The sequence below is a fragment of the Xyrauchen texanus genome, chromosome 22 (assembly GCF_025860055.1).
Source record: "Xyrauchen texanus isolate HMW12.3.18 chromosome 22, RBS_HiC_50CHRs, whole genome shotgun sequence".
Taxonomy (NCBI): Eukaryota; Metazoa; Chordata; class Actinopteri; order Cypriniformes; family Catostomidae; genus Xyrauchen; species Xyrauchen texanus.
The window spans coordinates 11,516,087-11,537,285 of record NC_068297.1 but is presented as its reverse complement, the minus strand read 5'-3'; the positions used below and the strand labels follow the sequence as shown (position 1 = coordinate 11,537,285).

Below are 21,199 nucleotides of genomic sequence, written 5' to 3'. Positions count from 1 at the left end.
CATTCAATGTTGTCCCGTCTTGTAAGGTTCTAGGTCACCACTCTAGGTCAACACACTGTCCTGCATGACATAAAAAACTGTACTTCATTTTCTCACAGCTTAGTTTTCATTCAATTCAAATTAAATATAACATCTACACTGACTAAGGTAATCGAATGGATCTCATGTTGTAAAACAATAAAACATAACTAGTTGTAAAATAGGAAGAATCTGATGTACCTATATGCATGCCCCTACAGTGTGTATCTACGCATGGATCTGGGAAGGGAGGCAGACCTTCACATGATTATGTCAAACATGCGCACACACGTCAAGTGCGTACAGCATCAAAAAAGAACCAGAACAGTCAAATGGACATATGAAGTAAAGCGTGATAATAAGAGAAGATGATTTAATGCATATCCACCTCAGTATCAATCACGCAGCATGCATTTTGGTCTAAAAATTCAACTGAGAGACATTTCCATCTCATTCCCTACAACAACCCCCGCTAATAGCACATATGTTACCACTCTCAAAACCACACTGACGTAACAGTCAGAAGATGGGCATACTGAGAGTGTTAAGATAGCATACGATGAGTCATAATAGTCTGTCACCGATGGCAACCCCACTCAGGGTCATGGACAACCAATGAAGGATGTGTTGTTCCTCAAACTGAGAAGAGAAGGACGTGAACAGACAAGAGGCATTCAAAACACGATTGAGTCAACTATGTTTCTCTTGCGAAGCCCACATAAAAATTTGAGCTGCTGTTTTTGGCCAAGACAGTGGGCTGTAGTCACTCAAAATAGTATGTACAACATGATAAAAAAGAGGCATGCTGGTCTGCACATGAATTATGCATTAGAAGAAGGCAGAAGCGAATATGGTTGTGTTGGAACAGATTGGTGTATCCATCAGCTGAAAGAGGCTTGATATTCACCAGCGGCAGTTTGTGTGACTGAGCATTTTCGGCACAGTGTGATAGCTCATGGTGTGAGAAAGAAAAAGTCTAAACCTCCTCCAAAAGAGAACTGCATTCTCTGAGCTTCGTCTAATTCTTAGGATTTGTGCAGCCCTCAGGCTATAAACAACTGTAGTTGTGCCTTAGGAATACCTCAATAGGCATGAAAATGCATGCACGTGTGAGGGCATGTATACATTTATGAGTTTGTACGTGCCAGTCCCAATATTTTTTTATGTATTAGTGTATACATCTCTGTGCACATTTTTTTGTCTCTTTACCTGGTTTCATTTCAGTAAATTCAATTATATAATTATTTAACCTTATTGGAAAGTGTTACCACAATTTTTATGGATTAGGTCAGGAAGAAATGTTAAGGTAACAACTGCTCTAGTAAAGAGTTTTGTTTCTTCATTTACTCATAATGAACTGCTAAAGCCCCAGAGAGTCATTAGACACTCAGATATTCCCTGAAGATTGAAGCAATCACTCCAAACAGACTAAGCTCTTCTAGATGTTTACATTTTCTGAAGACAATTTGAAAGGTGCTTGCCTGTGCAAAACTCACTACAATGATTTCCACCTTTCCAGTCTCCACTGTTTTCACTCACATCTGCGTATGTTTTAAGAGGATACTGTGACGTTTAGTGTAATAAATTTGTGAAAATTGCTAAATAATTACTTTTTTAAAAAACATGTGGCTCCAGAGTGCTGCAGTGAGTTGCGATGACCGTGTTTTGAAAGTGCCTCACCAGTTAAAGTTTAAAGAGTAAATGACATGAAGTGATGGCCCGAGGTTAGTTACATGATATAATTTACTACTTTGAGTTTTGACAGCCAACAGCTACACAAGTTGAGTCTGAACTCATGTTTACACCAACCAATCTTAAAATGGTTGATGTTCTCTGTCTGGATCGCTCATTTAGGGAATCATTTTACATTGCTTCTTATGGAGACCAAAACCTGAAAACAGTCCAGCGGAAATCAGAATCATCATGGCGCCGCCATGGTTGGTCAGGAAAACTGTGAATAAGTGTTGTGTCTGGTTGCCAGAGTGTTCTGAGTGATTGTTTGCACAATGCTTTAGGGTTGCTAGGGTGTTCTGATTGGTAACTAGGATGTTGCTAGTTGGTTGCATATTTGTACAAGTCAAAATAGACCATCCCCAAGTCTCTATGATATTATTCCCCAGATATGGCTCCAGTCAGTTCCTCAACGTAAGTACTAAAATACTGCCGGTGCCACAGTGTTTTTTAAATGGTAGTACTGTTAATACGGTAGTTCTATCAGGAAAAATTGCAGACTTGAGTGAAATTTAAGATGACATTTATTTGATGAATATAAAATATTTTATGCAAATTATATTGTATGTGCGGTAGTCATTCATTTAAATTAAACCTATGTCTGCAATAACATTAAAATTGTAGTCTTTTCGAGTTGTGTCCTCTTCACACAGTGCCCTTTAATGAGAGCAAAATGCTGTTTAGAATTTGCCCCTTATATGGTATTGTTTGTATTTCAATGAGTGGTTTTCCCATGCTTCAAACATCAACATCTGAGCAAGCATGTTAATTTGGCGGTCTCACAATGGATAATATGGATTTAAGTAAAACTTTGGAGAGTGAGAAGCTTTTTACACAACACAATTCACAGTGTGATTTGGAATTATTTTGGGATTTGGCTGATGAGACTGGGAAAACTCATCTGCTGTGAATGTCTACAGAGATTTCAAGCAAAAGGGGGAAGCACCAGCGACCTTATTAAACACATCCCACTGTCTCTGCAGAATACACACATGTTAGTGGCACATTTACAGATTTACCACTTCTCTGAAAAACCGAACTCTGCACCTGTTTATTTTTTTTCCAATTACAAATGCATGGTGGTGGTAACTTTGCAAAGTTCACACTTATGATTGGATCACATCCCTGAGGCATGCGATCAAACTGGTGTGTGTATAATCTGCATTTGCTCTGCTGTTTACCAGGAGGCTGTGGTGAGTATAATAATGAAACAGCTGCTCAAAACAGTCTTTTAAAAATTACAATATCTTTATTTTTATGGTACCAACATTCAAATAATCACAGAAATGTAACTGGCTGTTTTGATGCTGCGAAGATTATATATATATATATATATATATATATATATATATATATATATATATATATATATATTTATATATTATTTTATTTATTTTTTTACATCAAACAAAGAATGTAGTAGGTAACAAGGTAGTCCATTTGAACCTTCTGCCTGTTCATCCATTAGTTATTTTCACAACTTCCGAAGCAACAAGTGGAATTTCTAAGAACCACCTTTGCTATGACAAACTGTGTAAAAAATTAACACACTGTCGTGTGATATCATGATACTACTTGGTATCGTGATAGATTAGCTGGTATAGTATTGTAAGATATGATTATGGTATCAGGGCAACCCTAATTTAACCCATTACCACCCATTTAACGTCCACCAGCTGTAATTATGTTTGAGAACCTCTCCTGAACAAACACGGTTACTTCAAAAGTCAAAAGTCAAAAGTTGAATTCTTGAGGTTAGGGTTTTTGAAAAGGTTCATTAAGTTCTAAATTTGCACAGTTAGCTGATGATCAATGGACAACTGGATAAACAGAAAATTATCAACTTTCAAAAGTAATTGTTTTACAGTTTAAATATGGAGTACAGACTTAAGGGGTGAGGAAACTTCCCATGTAAAACTGCATAGCTATCAAGCCAAATGCTTTATTTCGCAGATACATGTGACTCATCCTTCTCCATCACCTCTGAATGTAATGTAACAGACACCAGGTACACTAACTCATTTAGTATTCTCTCTCTCTCTCTCTCTCTCTCTCTCTCTCTCTCTCTCTCTCTCTATCTATCTATCTATCTCTCTCTCTCTCTTTCTCTATCTATCTATCTCTCTCTTTCTATCTGTGTGTGTGTGTGTGTGTGTGTGTGTGTGTGTTTGTGTGTGTCTATTTCTCAATCTACTGTATCTCAATTTTTCTCATCCTCACAGGAATAACACAGCAGCACTGCTAAAGAAAGTACAGGTCTTCGCTATGAAACACCTAGGGAGGTAAATCTGTCATCATCTACATAGTAGGATCTATATTTTATTAAGCTGTTATGTTAGACGCTGAGCGGGAAGATGATATGAAGATGTACGAAAGCAAAAACTTTAAATGAAAAATGAAAATTTCCCCCCCAGCATTCAGTACTAATTCACTGTTCATCAAATAACATAACAATTGGAATCAATAAAAATGAACAACACAATCATTCCCCTTTCTGATTTGGAGGAGTAAAAAGAAGTCCCACAAGGCTCAAGTTTAGCTCCTATGACTTTTTTAATATTTGTGTTGTTGACAGGTCATATTGTGCCCCATTCTTCTTAGATGATGACTCAAAAACTGCAAACAATGAATGTGATGAGGATTGAAAATTTGCCAAATCAGCCAATGTATCTTTGGAAACCAATATATTACTTGGCATCTTTCAATGTATAGATTACTGTATTAAACTGAGGAATTATTCAAGTAGAAAACTGAGAATTACACTCACACAGCTTTCCTGCAACTATTTTCACTGCATCCTGTGCTTGATTACTGATGACCATTATTGGTCACACAGTGCACTTTTAACATTTCCAAGCCAATTTACTATAAATTCCTCATTATATCTCCCCTTTTCTTCACCAAAGAAATACATACTCATGGGTGGACAACCAAGCCTAAATATTCCATCTGTTCACACTAAATAAGGACAACTGTATGCACCACACTCCAGAGTTAACAGAACACACATACATTAATGTAAACTCTCTGCTTTATTTGAAGTGCTTTGGATCAAAACCTGCAGCATAAGTGCTGTTTTCATTTGAGTTTTATTTGCTAATGTATTAATGTAAGTGTTCAATTGTTTATGGAAACCTGCAGTTGTTACCTTAAGGATCTATTTCTACCTGATCTAACAATTAACAAGTACTTCTGTAACATGGTTGATTCAGTCAGTCAAAATAAATGGCATTTGAAAGGAACCGTACTGGTTCGTTCTGCCCAAGAGCCCCCATAAATCATTCAGCACTTTCAGATCTGTTAGACAGGTCTGTGATAATGGACTGGCCAATAGTTATTAGTTCTGTATTGCATGGGTTAATGTCTTGTGATTTGGAGGGAAAAGTCACAGTATCTCTAACTGCAGTCACAGAGAGCTTCTCCTGCCTGCATCACCAAGGCACAGAACTCCTAATAGGACTGAACTAGCATGGAGGAAATGTAAAAAATCAACTGAAGGGTGAAGGAAATGAATTGAAAGAAGGAAGGAAAAAAAGAGTCCTGAAGGAGCCTCTGATTGAAGAGCAATTCACTATCTATAAACTATATTTAACTGGCATGTTCTGACAACATATTTCAGCTGCACCAGAGAGAACAGATTGAAATTGAAAATACTCAGGAGAGAAGAGGTGTCAAGCTTGTGCAGGACACAGGACATACTTGCTGTAATAACACTGGAGATTGCGTTACAACTCCTAAGTTCCCATTCAAATTTTGGTTTGTGGGTTCTCCATTAAAATCAACATTAAAAGTTATTTATGTCAGAGCAGATGCACAGGTAGTGTGTTAGTATAAAGATATGTTGTGATCACGGGGACCAAGGTTCAAATCCGGTCTGGGTCATGATTCTATTCTGTTCCCCTTCTTTCTCCCTCCAAGTGCACTTTCCTGTTAGTTCTCACATTTTCTAACTAAAAAAGGCAAAAACACAATGAAATAATAATAATAATAATAAACCTATTTACATTCTTTATGCATTTGTCGGTGCATGCTATTCCAAAGAAGAAGAAACATTTATTAATATTTTAGATCTTCGTAACCTCTATCTAAAATGTTATAACTTGCTCATACCTTGAAATGACTATCCTTTCCCTCTGACATCACTTAAGAGGTGTGGACTACTAGATAATCTTAAACAATTGCTTATTTAGGCATTCAGGTCGTGTTGAATTCTGAAACGTGACACTCTCTTTTCATGATCCAACCAATACCAATAAAAATCAAGTCTCGCCCAAGGTTTTTTTTTTCTCAGTGACTATCCTTTTACACATTCCAAAAGTAAAATTGGTGGCAAATGGCAATTCACTCCAACTTTAAAAGTCATTTTAATCATCAATATGTATGCTGGGCATAAATGAAATGAAATGAAATGATGAAACCATCACAGGGAGTCACTCTGATTTCTGATTCATCATCAGACCTCATTTAAGAAGGCCATAATTAATGACACAAAGACTGACCATGATTGAAACTGTAATTTGCCACACAAGTCTTTGAATAATGTGATAATGGCTTCTTGAAAAATTCATGTTTCCTCTCTGAGTCACCATAGGACGAATGGTAATGTTCCCTCCACTATCACAATAGACTTTAGTTCTCAATCAGCAACACAAATGAATTTGACTCAAGCAGTGATGAGCAAATCAGTAAACATACTGTAAGTAAAAGAGGAAAAGAGTAGAGGAATGAGAGTGAGAGTATGAGAGAGAGAAAAAAATTCAATGGCCAATGCACAATATTTTTCTGAGCACTATTGCTCCACGTGGTAATGCCCGACATTGAAACCCACAAGAAATTGCCTAGTTTTCACAATTTCAAAAGACATCAAAGGTTTTCTCTTGCAGTTTATTTTCAAATAGACCTATTATCTTTCAAATTGACATAAATAAGGAAAATGTATGTGATTTGATCTGCCTAATATTCTAATATGATCACATTTCACATTTAGTGGCTGTTGGGATAACTCTTAACTAATTTAGCTGAAAAGCTATTTAAAAGCAGGCTCCATTGTGCCAACAACCCCCATTCTGCATACAACTTCTATAGATTTCAGACATTCATTTACCCAAAACTGCACACAGAAAGTTCATCAAATTATTCATTATATCAAGACGACAGCAACCATGTAACCATAACAGAAACCAATCATCACAACTAAACTTGTATGTCTCTTTAGACCATACAAGTTATAAAGAATAAACTCTTTAGAACATTTTCAGGTGACCATATAGTCCTACCTTTCTGTAAACTAACATGTTCGGGGAGTCGTCAGTCTCTCCATTGCTGTTTGGATGGAGGCTGTTGTTCTTCGCCATGGTTCAAAACTTCTCCAGTAGATCTATAAACCTGATAGAGAGAAACAGGTCACTCAAACAAAGGACAATACACCTGTTTGCAATAACCAAACCTGTATGATACATTACTGAACACAAATAAATGCATCCATTTGCAAAACTGTAGAAGTTAATTTCTACTGGCATTTTTTTCTTCCACCTTATGTCATCTGTAAATCCAACCATGCTTGACCAAGTAAGTCTATGTGAATGTCAAAATGCATGGGTATCATTTGAATATAGAACCAAATTTGGCTTTCTTAAAATCGTTTTAGCTGTTGCATTTCTCTCCCAAGGTTAAAATGAGTAAGAAATTCCTTATGAACAGATTGCTAAGTAAACCATGTAAATCTCATGACAGTAAAACATAGGCACAATTAGTCATAGACAGACCTGGTTCTCGGTTTATGTTGGATTGGTGGGACAGACAATTAAATGCAAACACAGTTCCACCTTTACGCCACCTTGTCATGCACGCGATAGCTTTATGTTACGTTATGGTTGATTCACAGTCTTATCTTGTCTCAGTCCTCTAGTAAAGGAAGCAAAAGGCGAGTTTACGTTTAACCAAAACTGTACAGTCTTGCACAGACACCCGATCCTTTCAGAACCACAGACAGCTCCTCTGCCGGAACTGCAGCCCTTGCACGAGTGCCCCAGAAACCAGGCATCACCAGTAAAATGCACAAGACAAACAGGGCGCATCACTTGTTTTCACTCTCACCTCAAAAACGCCCCGTCTCCCCCAATATATGAATCCCTTTCTCGATCCCAGAAAGGATCAAGCTCCAGTGCAATTTGTCAGCTATCAGACGAATAATTTTTGGGAAATATTAGAGATCCTTTGGTTGCTTTTGACGCGTTATCGCGCGCAGAGATTCTGCCGAAAGACGGGGCACGCGCCAGCGACAAGGGCACGCGCATCCAACCTTGAACCAATCCTGGAGCCTTCACGAAAGAGGAGAATTTATTTATTTTATTTAAAAATATATATATTATTGCTGGGATTTTTCATTTTAAATAATGTGTTTTTTCCCGTCATCACCATTAAACTATGTATTATTATTATTATTATTATTATTAAGTCTTGTAAGTCTTTTTTTTCAGTATATGTACAGTGGTGGTAACCTGTACCAAAACAAAATCTGTGTATGACAAAATAGGTTAGTGCACTAAAAAAATAAAATAAAGTGCATTGTTGATGAGAGAGGTCAGCAGAAAATGGTTCAAGACTGGTTCAAAATGACAAAGTCTACGGTAAATCAGATAACCACTCTGTACAATTGTGGTTCTAATGAAATCTATTCATTTATTCTGAATATAATCTCAGAATACTATTTGTCCAAAATGTGACGATTTTTAACTTTAATTTTAAACTTCCTATGCGCCAATCAATTGAACTTTTGTCCTTATTTTTCAAAGTCACCATAAACCATTTAGCCACTCCACTCTATGTGTATTTTAACAACTTAATGCACATTGTACAAATCCACATGAGAGCATATAGAGCCAACCTACAACAGAAAATCTGTTAACATGGGATAAACTGTAAAATTTCATTCAGGTGGAGGAGGATATTAATTGTATAGTTACAATTGAATTATATAATTAACAGACATCATTGCAAACATTCAAATCTAAGTTTGTCAGTGTGTGATGATTTCCTTCAGGACCAATGACTAGTCAAGAACAGATTATGGAGTTAAAGGGATAGTTCACCTAAAAAAATAAAATTCAGTCATAATGGAGCATTTTCACACTTCCTGGTTTTGGAATGCATAAGTAAACCATTGCAGGGTAAACTTTAATAGTGTTGAATGGGAGAACAAGAAAAATACAATTTTTACTAACACATTTGCTCAATATCAAAAGAAAAACAGCACTAATACATTTCCACAACTATCCAAATGATTTTAAAAAATAGAGAGCTATGGATTATGACAATTGGAAGAGAGAAGATGGCAAATTTACTGTTACTCTCTCAGCTGCTGGATTAGAACCTCATTGCATCTGTGATAAATCATTTTTTAAAACTAATTACAGAGAAATATAATACAAAGTATAATGTTATAGATTTACACTAAATTGTTACAAAATTGCAAATATTAAAACACGTTGTCACAGTCTGTGAAAAGGGTCTATTGCTGCCTTCAAGTGGACCTGGGAAGCCTCCATCGAGTCGGGCATTTGTTACTTCGACATTTCACACATTCAAGAGGGAAACAAAATAGAAGCCAAACTTAAACAAATACATAATGAATGATGGCAAATGTTTCTGTTGTGCCAGTAAATAAACATTAGTGAATCACTTGTACAAAACATTTACAATTTGTTAATACATGGTGTCTCACAAATTATTAATTAATTTGCTTAAAACAAACCGCAAAGGGTGAGTCATAGTTCACTGTCATATTTAACAAATATAGAAGTTGAAATATTTGCAAAATCATTGGTTTCCATCATCGTTCCTGTCTGCACACCCTTATCCAATGTCACATCTTGGCAACTCAGGTATCATCTAGAATTGCTTGTTTTCCACACATGAGTACAACTTCGCTGGAACATTCATGTGCTTGGAACTCATAATTATGATATTTCCAACTCCACTTGAAGGGCACATATTACTCACCCTCATGAGGCTTTCTTTAGTGGAACGCAAAATGAAATGAAAATGAATGGTGACTGTGGCTAACATTCTGCCTCATAATAATCTCCTTTTATGTTCAACACAAGAAAGAACGTCATACAGGTTTGGAACAACATGAGAGTGTGTAAATGTTTGCAGAAGTATTATTTTTAGGTGAACTACCCTTTTAAGGGTCTTGGAGTCAATTCAAATATAAAATTGGCCAAATTGACCTGAATGCATCCTAGAGATGTAAAAATATCTACAGAATAGCATTCAGAACCTCTTGACACACAAGTTGAAAACCTTTCTAAATTACCTTTCTCAAATTCAGTCATTTTTATCCTCTTCAAACAGTGAAAGTGTGCAGCGTGAAACTGCTCCGCCCTATAACCCTGTTTGGCATTGCAGCAGTGGTCCAATCAGTGAACGCGAAAGGCGGGACAAACAAGCAGCTCTGTCCAATCAATGGCCAGATGAGCCGTCAATTAAAAGCGACTTCGTCCGAAAAGGACGCGAGAAGAGGAAAACAATAGATACATTTTTAAAACAACAGGACACCATGTAGACGAAAGACAACAAGTTTAAAGAGTGATTATCTGTCACACAACGATGTTATCTTGGAGAATTGTGGACATCAGGAAGCAGGTGTTAAAAACAAGAACTCGGTTAATGAGTTTTACCAGTTGGAGAAGTGAACTACTAGAAGTTGTTATTTATTAGCTATAATTTATGTATGTAGTTTATCAGTCTGAACAGCTTTGCAGCGAACTTTTAAGTGCAACAGGTTTGACGATGGTGTCGTGGATTATATCTAGGGTTATCGTGTAAGTATTTAATAAACAGGATTGGCTTTGTTTCCGAACTTTTATACGTTAGTAAACTGCTGACTGCGCATTTAGTTCGTATCTGCACCTTCACAGTACATTATTGTATTTTAACTGGATTACTTGGTTTTTATATATATTTATTATAGATTGTGTGCTGTCTACTAAGAATGGAAAGCAACTCGCCATTCTTTAAAACATATTTAAAAAAAAAGTTTCGACCGTACCATAATAACGCTGTAAGGGGCCGTTCACATCAAAGTCGTATTTTGAGTCCGTCTAGAGTTCCATTGTTTTTCTATGTAAGCATGCGCTAAACGGACGTCTTTGGCCGTTGTGTCGCGTCTCGCGCAGAAGTACCGCGTTTTTAAACATCGTGTCACTTAAAAGAACGTCAACTTCATAACAGAACGTCTCGAGAGTCAAGACACCCGGATTCTGTGTACAAAATGTAATTTTTATTTATTTATTAGCACAATAAATAGTTCACTGTGAACGGCCCCTCACCAAATCACTGCTGCATCACAATTATACATTCAAAAATCATCAAACTTCACAATAAGGACAAACTATTCAGAAACAACCTAAATTATGTATTATTGATGTAATGTAGTGCCTCAGGAAATGCATCATGTATTTTGTCTGGAGTCCTCTGTCTGCCAAAGAGGAACATGCTGTTTTCCTGCAGGACTTTAATGTTAGGTGTGTCTGTCTCTTTGAGGAAAATGTCAGCATGGTAAAGCACATTTTGTGCCTCTGTTTTCAAGTTGCTGTTTGCTTGGTTATCTTTAGTGTACTGTGACACAGTTAGAGATAAGGGTCACTGGTTGAATAGAAATACATCTGTGTGTTGTAGGCTATGGCATGTTACAGTCTAAAGATCTTTTTAAATGCTTTACTCTCTTTTGTTCTTATTGCAGGTTAACTTAATAAATAATTTGCTGCTGGCAAACAAGGCCTCATTTTAGAGATGTGTCTCGCTGTCTCTATATTCTTTTTCTCTCTCACACATGTTTGCCCTGTGAACAGCGTAATAGGAAATGCATGACTAAACCATTGTGACTCTAATGTGTTCTCACAGCAGTCGACATTTAAACACTTTCTTCTGGTTAGTAGTAATAGCAAGGCTCTGTTTAGAAATGATGACTTTGCTCAGACTGTATTGATCAGCCAGCGATGCTGAAGTTGTTAAATTACAATGACAGTTTAATTGTTTAAAAGTTAAAAGATGACCCGTGCTCTTTACTTCAGCTTTTATTTTGCTTTGTATGGTAGATGTTCTAGAGTGGAGAAACGGTTACGCAATAAATGGAATCCATCCAACATCCATCCACATACACCCATGAGTGCACATAACTTTAGACGGTATCAGGCAGTGCTGTCGTTCCCATAGCTACTCGAAAAAACATGGTTAAGGAAAAGAGAGAGCAGTTACAGTGAAGGCTGGGGTGTTCCTTTGTGTATGCACTAAAGTGAGGAATTCAGCACCTTTGTGAAAAAACGCTTTAAATCTCACTGGCACAATTTCATTTTGAATGATCAATTTTCACATTTTGTTTAATTTTTTAATATTTGGCTGGAAATGCTGGATTCACCATTTCAGTGGGCCTTCAATATACTAAGTATACAAAATTATGCAAATATTGTGTCTGTGCCAACTGGCTTACTCATAGTTATGTGTCTGCCTATAACAGGGAAATGATATATTAAAATGTGTGTGTTTTCTGACAGACTTGTGTTTGGAACACTGTATCCTGCATACAAATCCTTTAAAGCTGTCAAATCCAAGAATGTCAAAGAATATGTAAGTAAACATTTCTTTGCCCACTCCATGTGCACACATAACTGGAAAATGCTAATAAAAACAAAAATGTGTTATTTGTCAAATCTATTCACCCTGAGCTATATTGAAAGCACTAGAATAACACATTATTTGAAGTTTTTATATATATATATATATATATATATATATATATATATTAGTTGTGGCAAGGTAAAACATCAAATAATGTATTGTAATACTTTCAACATAGCACAGGGTGAATATCATTTACAAATCACTCTGTTTTGTTTTTAATAGCATTTTCCATACTGTCCCAACTTTATCGGAATTTGGTTTTGTAAATAATCATTCATCTACTGTTCTACTAATTCGTCAGATTAGGGGATGCACAATTAATCACAATTGTAACAAAATCGTCAACAGTCATGGGCAGGGTGTGCACAAAGTGACGTCACTTTGTACTGAATATGCGAACGGCTTGTTCTCAGACAGTGCTTATGATTAATGGGGATTTTTTTTTAAAAAAGGACTGGGTTTTATCATTATAGGGTGGTTGTGTACCCACACTGCCAACACACATTTATGTTCAAACACCATGTAAAAGGGCATTTTGCATAATAGGTCCCCTTTAACTTTGAAGCATCTGTACGAACCCTGTTAATGTCTTTTTATATTTATATTAAAGGGATTGCTCACCCAATAAAAAATATCTTCTGTGGAACACTAAAGGAAATGTCAGGTTAGAATGTTAGCCTCGGTCACCATTCACTTTTGTTGCATCTTGTTTCCATTCAAGGAAAGTGAATGGTGACTGAGATTGACATTCTGCCTAGCATCTCCTTTTTTGTTCCAAGGAAGAAAGCATGCCTTAAGTTTGGAACAACATGCTGGTGATAAATGATGACAGAGTTTTCAGTTTTTGGGTGAACTGCCCCTTTAAGATTGTGTTTAACAGCTGGAATGTTTTTCAGGTTACACTGAATAGCTGACCAGTAACCAAAGCTTGGGTTTTTTAGCAACTTAAAGGGTTAGTTCACCCAAAAATGAAAATTCTTTCATCATTTACTCCCACCTCATACCATTGTATATACTTTTTGTCTTCTGAAGAACACAAATTAAGATATTTAGAAGAATATGTCAGCTCTGTAGGTCCAAAGGGCAACATAAAAGTACTCCAGATGACTCTGGTGGTTAAATCCATATCTTCTGAAGCGATATAATAGGTGTGGGTGAGAAACAGATCAATATTTAAGTCATTTTTCCTTCACTTTCACTTTCTCCTTCTCTTTTTGGAGATTATTGTGTGTGTTCTGTTTCTCACCCACACCTATCATATCATGTCTAAACACATGGATTTAACCACTGGAGTCTTATGGATTACTTTTATGATGCCTTTATTTGGATTCTGGAGCTTCAAAAATGTGGCACGCATTTAGTTGCATTGTATGGACCTACAGAGCTGAGATATTCTTCTAAAAATCTTTATTTGTGTTCTGCGAAAGAAACTCATGCACATTTGGGATGCCAGGAGGCTGAGTAAATCATGAGAGAATTTTTGGGTGAACTATCCTTTTAATACTGTTCTTCTACAGTGTGTGCCTGCTTTCTGGTATCTTCTGAATACGTCCATCTCTCCCCTTACTGTGGCTGTACCCTGGTACAGTGATGGTATTCGACTGTAATATTGTACCACGGTACTTTGATATATTGTATAGTACATAGAGTGATTGCTATATTTATATATCATGATATTTACATGCTACTCTAAGGTACTTCAGAGAATACCATGGTATTGCCATAATACATTTCCAAAAAAATATACAAAATAGACAACATTACCAAAATTAAAAAGGCACATTTTTCGTAAGTGTCTCTCTGCTTTCCCCTATATACTTCCTATGAACGTTGTGTTTGTGGTTTTGACAGGTTCGATGGATGATGTACTGGATCGTGTTTGCTCTTTACACAGTGGTGGAGACCATCACTGACCTTTCTATGGCATGGTAAATACACACATACTGTAATTGTCTGGACAAAATAATACTTGCCATTGGATTGCATGGAGTAAATGTGAATCAAGTGGTTTTATTAACAATTTGCCATTCATCTCTTTTGTATCTGTGGCTTTTCTTTGTTTAGCCATTGTGGTGAACATAAAGGCCTTTTATCCGTTGCTGCTGATTTTGAGCTTGATTTGTTTTCCTCAGGCCACTTAGAGGAACCAGTCTGTTAGGTTCAATTCCAGTGCATTACATTTGTTTCTTAACATTTCCAAAAAAGATCAGCTCAACCTCTTTACTGGCTCAGGTTGTCCTAAATTAGATCAACAATCCTCAACTCTTGCTCAAACTCTTTCTTCCTCTCTTCCGTCGTCCCACCATTCTGACAGTGATGGGAGGGATGTGCATGAGTAATTCGAGTAATCGAGTGCTCGTTCTGCACCGGCTACTGGGGTATTGAAAACACTACTCGAACATCGTAAATACATTTTCCTTTAAACATTTGACACTTTTGAGTCCTTTTGATAGGGGGTGCTGTGGATGTGTGTTATTGAGGTGTTGGATGGGAGAAGAAGATATAATGGCATATCTGCTTTTGAAATCAAACTGTGGCAATACTTGTAATACTATGTGTATGTCTGTGCATTAAATCTCTGAACACCGGCAGAGCGCATTTTAGAAAAGAAAACTTTCACCGCTTGTTTTTCTGAATAATAGCATGTGAAATTATAAACATGTTATAGCCTTTATGTGGACTCTCTGTAGAGTTTATGTAGAGTTTATGTATGTGCATTACTCTCATGGCGTCATTATTGGTTTCTATGTAAGCTCCAGATGAGTTCAAATGTTTTTTCTGTTATTTTTTAATATTTGTTTTGTTTTCCATTTTTATTAATGCATATTGTACATTTAATTTCCACCCCAAAGAATAGCATAATTTGCTGCTATCTTATTTTGAAACCGTTCTTGTAAACGTTTATGAATAAAACTAAATCTAAGATTTGCACATGTGGCATCGATTACTACTTTTTTGTGGGTTTGAGTACTCGACTACAAAATTACTCGAAAATGCCTTTCCCTAATTGATTGCACTAAAATATTTTCCAGGTTCCCGCTTTACTATGAACTTAAAGTTGCCTTTGTCATCTGGTTGCTCACCCCCTACACCAGAGGAGCCAGTCTAATCTACAGGAAGTTCCTGCACCCTATGCTGGCATCCAAGGAGAAGGTAATGACCCAAAAACGATAGCATGGCAATTTACATCACCAGGTGTCCTGGGAAAGGCATAGCCATGCTGGAATGTATTGTGAAAGTACAGATAATTTCAGGAGGATTAAATAATCAATGATTACATAAATGATGTTAGAAGATAAATAGCAGATGTATCGGGTTATTCAGAAGTCTTGATTCTTAATTGGTTACAGGTGCGCTCAGTATTTATTTATTTGATTGATAAACTTTTAAAACAAAAAATGCAAAGTTTTTTTTGAATAATATATTGAAAATGATGACACTTGTCATATGCACAGAAAGCTGCTTTATCCTAAATAGAGCTAGGTGCACATTCATACCGTAAGTGCTACAGAGATGTGACCATTGGTCCTGCTGAATATTACTCACTTTATCTTGATAATCCCCTGTAATTGGACAATTACATTTGTGGAATAAATTAATTATGGCTGTCTGCGAATAGAACATTTCTACATTTGCATCAGCAACCAAACATTTGCTCTCACATGATGCATTTTTGCCACTAGGTGTCAGCACAGCATAATCTAAAATATAACTTTATAAAATATTACACTTTTAAAGAAGAATTTAAGTTTAGATTTGTTTGACTGTTTTACACATATTTTGGTTTTCAGGAGATTGATGATTATATAGTCCAGACCAAAGAGAGGAGTTATGAGACCATGGTGAATTTCGGTCGTCAGGGTCTCACTATCGCGGCTACTGCTGCTGTCTCCGCTGCTGTGAAGGTATCACACACACCCACATACACATTAATACACTCTTACACTGTTCATACTCGTCTTTGAAGCTTGGCACGTGAGGCAATGCTGCATTCGAGTGCACCTGGAAAGCTCATACCTCCAAGTCTGGCATCCGTTACTACGACATGTCACAAATGAATGTGGGAAACAAAATACGGAATAAGCCAACCTTAAACAATTAATCCAGCAATAGCTCTTTTTCTGTTTTACCGGTGAATAAACCAGCATCACTTATAAACAACATATATGATTTATTAATGCATGGTATCAAACATTTAATTAATTTGCTTAAAACAAACCATGAAGGGTGAGTTGACCGTCATATATAACAAATTAATATTCGTGAAATAAATTACAGAAGTAATTTAGCAAAATCATTGCTTTTCATCATCTTTCATGTCAACGCTCCTTGCAACACCCCAACTTGGAAACTCATGTATCATCTAGAATTCTGAATTTCCCACTCTTTAATATGACTTTGCATGGTCCATTTATGTGCTTGGAACTCCTAATTGTGATATTCCAGACTCCACTAGAGGGGCACATAACCTAACAAAGCTTATATTGTCAGTTAACAGCTTTGATTCTATGTAAACAGAGAAGGTATTGTGTTATGCATTAATACATAAAATGACTTTCAACTCTGTTTAAATTAAGAATTCCTTGTGCTCTGTCACCTTGCCCTCCACTGTTCTTACAAAGGTTACATATATTAAAGGAATGTTTCAAGTTCAATGTTTACATCTTGCGGCATTAATTTTGAAACGGGGTGTATTTATACGTTTATGAACTCGCCCCATACACTTCCATTGTTAGTGCCTTGCTGAAACAGTGAGATATATATGTATGTATAAAAACAAGGGATGAGATTATTATTATTTTTATTTAATTGACATTATGCCTCAGATGTTGATTTATACATTACTTTACAAGGTTTTGATTCTTCAAGGGTTCCTTCAATGGACAATATATGATAGTGATGTCAGTGTAGATCAGCTGATCACTTGACTCATGTCACAGGGACAGGGTGCCATCAGTGAACGCCTGAGGAGTTTCAGTATTCCTGACCTTACACAGATCCCCTCTGACCAATCGGAAATATCCAACCCCAGCCGAAGGGCCATACTGTCTGCTAACCCTAGCTCTGTTTGTTCTGGTGAGTTTATGCGATTATCACATCATTGCTGATTATACTACTTACAACGAATTGATTTATCCAAATTAAACCTACTAAAGTTCCAAAACAGAGTCAAAAGAGGCATTTTAAGACCTCATGGACAGATGAATTGGAGCAAATGATCCCTCATCAGTAAATTATTGTCATGTCTCCCTCTAGTGGTTGAAGAGGGATTAAAACGTGTTTTGACAGTAAAGGGATATAGAAACTAAAGTGGTAGATTTGACAGAAATGCAAATCAATAACAAGTCTGATTTTCATGTTATCCTTAAAGTAGTAGATGTTCAGGTTGCATATTCATGCAGTGGTGTTTTTAAGGTGCATTTCCTCATGTTTGAGATCTTTATTTCTTCCTCTGTGCATCTGCTCCAATACAACCATATAAACAAGAAGGGGAGGGGCATGAGGAGGAAACAGATGGAGTATTCTCAGAAGATGAAGCATCAGTGCAGAAGGGTCTACGCAGATCTCAGAGTGTGAAAATCTCTCGTGCCAAAGCAGCCCGCAAAGAGGTGTGTGTGTATTTTTGCAACCCATAGCTTGAGTTTCTCTCAAGACTAACTGTGAAAATTAATGGTTTATTGTTTTTTTTAAAGCCTCGATATGGATCTTTGAAGCTGAAACCTAGAAGAAGACCATTAATAACACCATCCACATTTGACCATCATTGATTGTCCACTACAATCCTAAAACGGGGATCAGCATCAAACCAACAGCTAACTACAGTTTAAACCATAGTTTAAAACTTCTCAAGTTCCCAAACATTTCGTAAACTTTAGTCTTGCATTTCTGCAAGCGAATACAGTTTTAAAGCAACACTTAACACTGTTGATTACAACTATAGCTACAAAATGAACTACATACACTAACAGCAAACACAAGGACTTTTATCTTCAATATGACTTACAAATTATGAATAATACAATACAAGCAAGAAAAACAAAATGCAGGTTTAAACTGTCAGTGTTTGTCCCTGTTGAAATGAGACCCTTGCATCCTGCATTATTTGTACAGACAAAAGCACCAGTACAGAAAGGTCCATGCTGTTTTCTGGGCATCCTTTAAAAGCTTATAGACCTATATTAAATATTTGTTTTATTTCTTTTGGTGCTTTCTTTGCAAAGTGTCATTTTAAAATGGATCAGATGGTGTCTGATCTGTTTTAACTTGACCTAAACCTGCCTTTATAGAGACATCTCTTATAACACAGAGTGAGTTTCACTGTAGCACAGGGATCTCTGGTGTTCTCGCTCTCCATCTACAAGGGCAGGTGTTGAGGTCAGGGTTTCTGTAGTGTGTCCCTTTCAGCTTGTGTTCACTAATGAAATGGAACAACTGTCTGGAGAAGTACAAGTGTCATTGAATTTGTAAAGCTTCAACACTTCCAAAAAACTGACTTTGCTTGACATGCTATCACTAAGAGAGTGCTTCTTAATGTTTACTACTACTTTTTTTTTTAATGTTGCTTAACTTGTATTTGAATGTAAAACTGTCTTGAATTTATAAGTGTTTATTTGATTTTAACAGTATTTTCAAATATCATGCTAGTTTTGTTACTGCCTTTTCTAATTTTAATAAAGTAATGCACTTAATAATGTAACATTTGACCAAACACTCCAACTGCACTGCACTGTGGGAGGGTGGGTCCGATGTAGGTTGACAGAAGTTAAATGGATGGTTCACCCAAAAAAAAAAAAAATTCTCCAATCATTTACTCACTTTGTTAAAACCCCAGTGTTAAAATCAAAGTCTTTAGATTTGATATGATAAGTGTGGGTAAAGAAAAAGAAAAGATCAATATTCCTTTTTTACAATAAATCTCCAATTCACATTCTTCATGCATATTGCCACCTACTGGTTGGGGCTGGTCAAAGGTGGAGATTTATAGAATTTTCTTTTTTGGGTGAACTATCGCTTGAAACGTGGTTTGTTCATGTGTAAACAGTGGCAATTTTTTGAATATGTTTGTTTTTAACTGTTTTTCACTCTTGTTTGTGTGTTGGAAAAATCTCTGAGCAGTTGGGAGTCATAGATGTATGTTTGTGCAATTGTGAAAACATGTCGATGAGAGGATATATTTGCAGGTTTGTGACCAAAATTTGCCTTGAATGTGTTAAACCCTTGGCCTTAAATCAAGAATAAAGTTTAAAAAGTCTTCTTGAAAACATGTATGCAGATCCTTAAAAATATCATCTTTAAATGCACTAGGTTAGGAAGTACTTTCGAGTACTTTGACACATCTTCATGATTTAGCCTAAACTTAACTCTTCTTCAGGTCTGAAAGACTGTTTATTATTAATTTAAATGCTCTATGCAGCTATGTACCTCACTAATTCATTAGAATTGGAGAATGACATCTTGTTCTTCATCCCAGTGATGCTGCTTTTGTTTTATTTTATTTTTTTATTGTCCACATGGGGCAGTCAAGTTCTGTTATTTCTCTTGCTTCCAAAACAGTATGGCAAGCCATTTTAGCTTGTATACATTTGCTGGATATGAATTGTTGATATCAACAAATCGATTTTCACTAGTTAAAATTCTATTTCTTGATATCAAGTACATAATTTTCTCTAGTGGAAATGCCAATTGCTGATATCAAAAATAAAATTTCCACTAGCAAAAACTTGTGAATTCATTATATTAAAAAAATGAAAAATCACATTCTTGATTTCAAAAATGGAATTTCAACTAGTAAAAAACATTTTATTATATCTATAATTTAATTTTCACTAGTAACGTTTTACACCGATGTCATTCACTCCCTATTCAAAATGCAATTATTGATATAAAAATGTGGTTTCTTACTAGTTTCAAGTCCAATTTCACATATCAACAATTATTTTCTTACTAGTAAAAATCTAACTTTTGATATCAAGAATGTAATTTCTACTTGTGAAATGCAAATTTTTGATATCAGATACTCAATTTTCACTAGTGACAATTTTTAATTTCTGATATCTGTAATGCAATTGTTACTAGTAAGAAAGTACTTTTACATATCATTATTTACACTCCAAATGATTGAAATCTGTCATCCATTTCCAGATATCGGTACTACCAATTGTAACATGTTGAAATACATTTACAGATATCAAAAAATATACCCGTGGAATGTCTCCGTGGTAAAAACAGCTAATTTTTAAGTTTTTATTTTTATGTTTAAGAAATGGGTAATGAGAATTAATTAAAAATGTACTTTGATGTTCATTGTTAAAAAGAAATATACTACTCACTGTAAACTACACATGCCATGGGCAGAAAAATCGTGTTGTTGGGCACAAAGCTGGTGCTGTTGCGAGGTTGTCTCTAATGGACGACTCGTAAGAAATCGCAAGTCACATCATATGCTGAATGGGACTGAGACCTCTCCAAAGTTTTCTCGAATCAGCATCTCTACATGTATGGCAGCTATTCCATTTCAATGTCTGTTGAATTCCTGCTTGAATTTTCGCACCAGGAGTGGCATAAAGTCACCCAACAGCAATGTGAAAGACTGGAAGAGCACATGAAAGCTGTGATTAAAAATCAGGGTTATTCCACCAAATACTGATTTCTAAACACTTCCTAAGTAAAAAAAAAAAAAATGAATATTATGTTGTCTAAAAATGTATATGAACTTGTTTTCTTTGCATAATTCTCAAATGCATACCTACAAATAGTAAATCCAGAG

At 36.0% G+C, this 21,199-nt stretch overlaps 2 protein-coding genes across 5 annotated transcripts in view; one reads left to right on the top strand and one right to left on the bottom strand.

The window, feature by feature from the left end:
- Window positions 1-10,167, bottom strand: part of LOC127662224 (regulator of G-protein signaling 7-like) — a 67,433-nt gene extending 57,266 nt beyond the window's left edge. The window contains exons 1-2 of one of the 3 annotated variants that reach the window (XM_052153327.1): window positions 10,067-10,167; window positions 7,026-7,134 (exon numbers count right to left, since the gene is read on the bottom strand). In XM_052153327.1, coding sequence (XP_052009287.1) covers window positions 7,026-7,103 — 78 coding nt within the window. In that variant the 5' untranslated portion in view covers window positions 7,104-7,134; window positions 10,067-10,167. Of the gene's footprint in view, window positions 1-7,025; window positions 7,135-7,514; window positions 7,629-7,845; window positions 7,993-10,066 lie in introns of those variants that run through there. The other 2 variants (XM_052153326.1, XM_052153328.1) reach the window with 2 other exon arrangements.
- An 81-nt stretch (window positions 10,168-10,248) lies between these two features.
- LOC127662228 (receptor expression-enhancing protein 3-like) lies at window positions 10,249-19,954 on the top strand. 2 transcript variants are annotated; one of them, XM_052153333.1, is made up of 8 exons: window positions 10,249-10,574; window positions 12,306-12,378; window positions 14,284-14,360; window positions 15,465-15,585; window positions 16,224-16,337; window positions 17,373-17,508; window positions 17,920-18,041; window positions 18,126-19,954. In XM_052153333.1, exons 1-8 carry the CDS (start codon window positions 10,480-10,482, stop codon window positions 18,198-18,200), a joined length of 813 nt encoding a protein of 270 aa, XP_052009293.1. In that variant the 5' UTR covers window positions 10,249-10,479; the 3' UTR covers window positions 18,201-19,954. The 2 variants fall into 2 exon arrangements, with proteins under 2 accessions (XP_052009293.1, XP_052009294.1); XM_052153334.1 differs by having other exon boundaries at window positions 17,923-18,041; window positions 18,126-19,952.
- The last annotated feature ends 1,245 nt before the right edge of the window (window positions 19,955-21,199 follow it).

What these genes read in the sequence shown, in the direction of transcription:
- LOC127662228 (XM_052153333.1), top strand. Translation starts at nt 10,480, where the DNA reads ATGTATGTAGTTTATCAGTCTGAACAGCTTTGCAGCGAACTTTTAAGT. An exon ending in TGCTGGCATCCAAGGAGAAG is followed by an intron (nt 15,586 to 16,223) that starts GTAATGACCCAA and finishes TTTGGTTTTCAG; the next exon opens with GAGATTGATGATTATATAGT. An exon ending in CCCTAGCTCTGTTTGTTCTG is followed by an intron (nt 17,509 to 17,919) that starts GTGAGTTTATGC and finishes CATATAAACAAG; the next exon opens with AAGGGGAGGGGCATGAGGAG.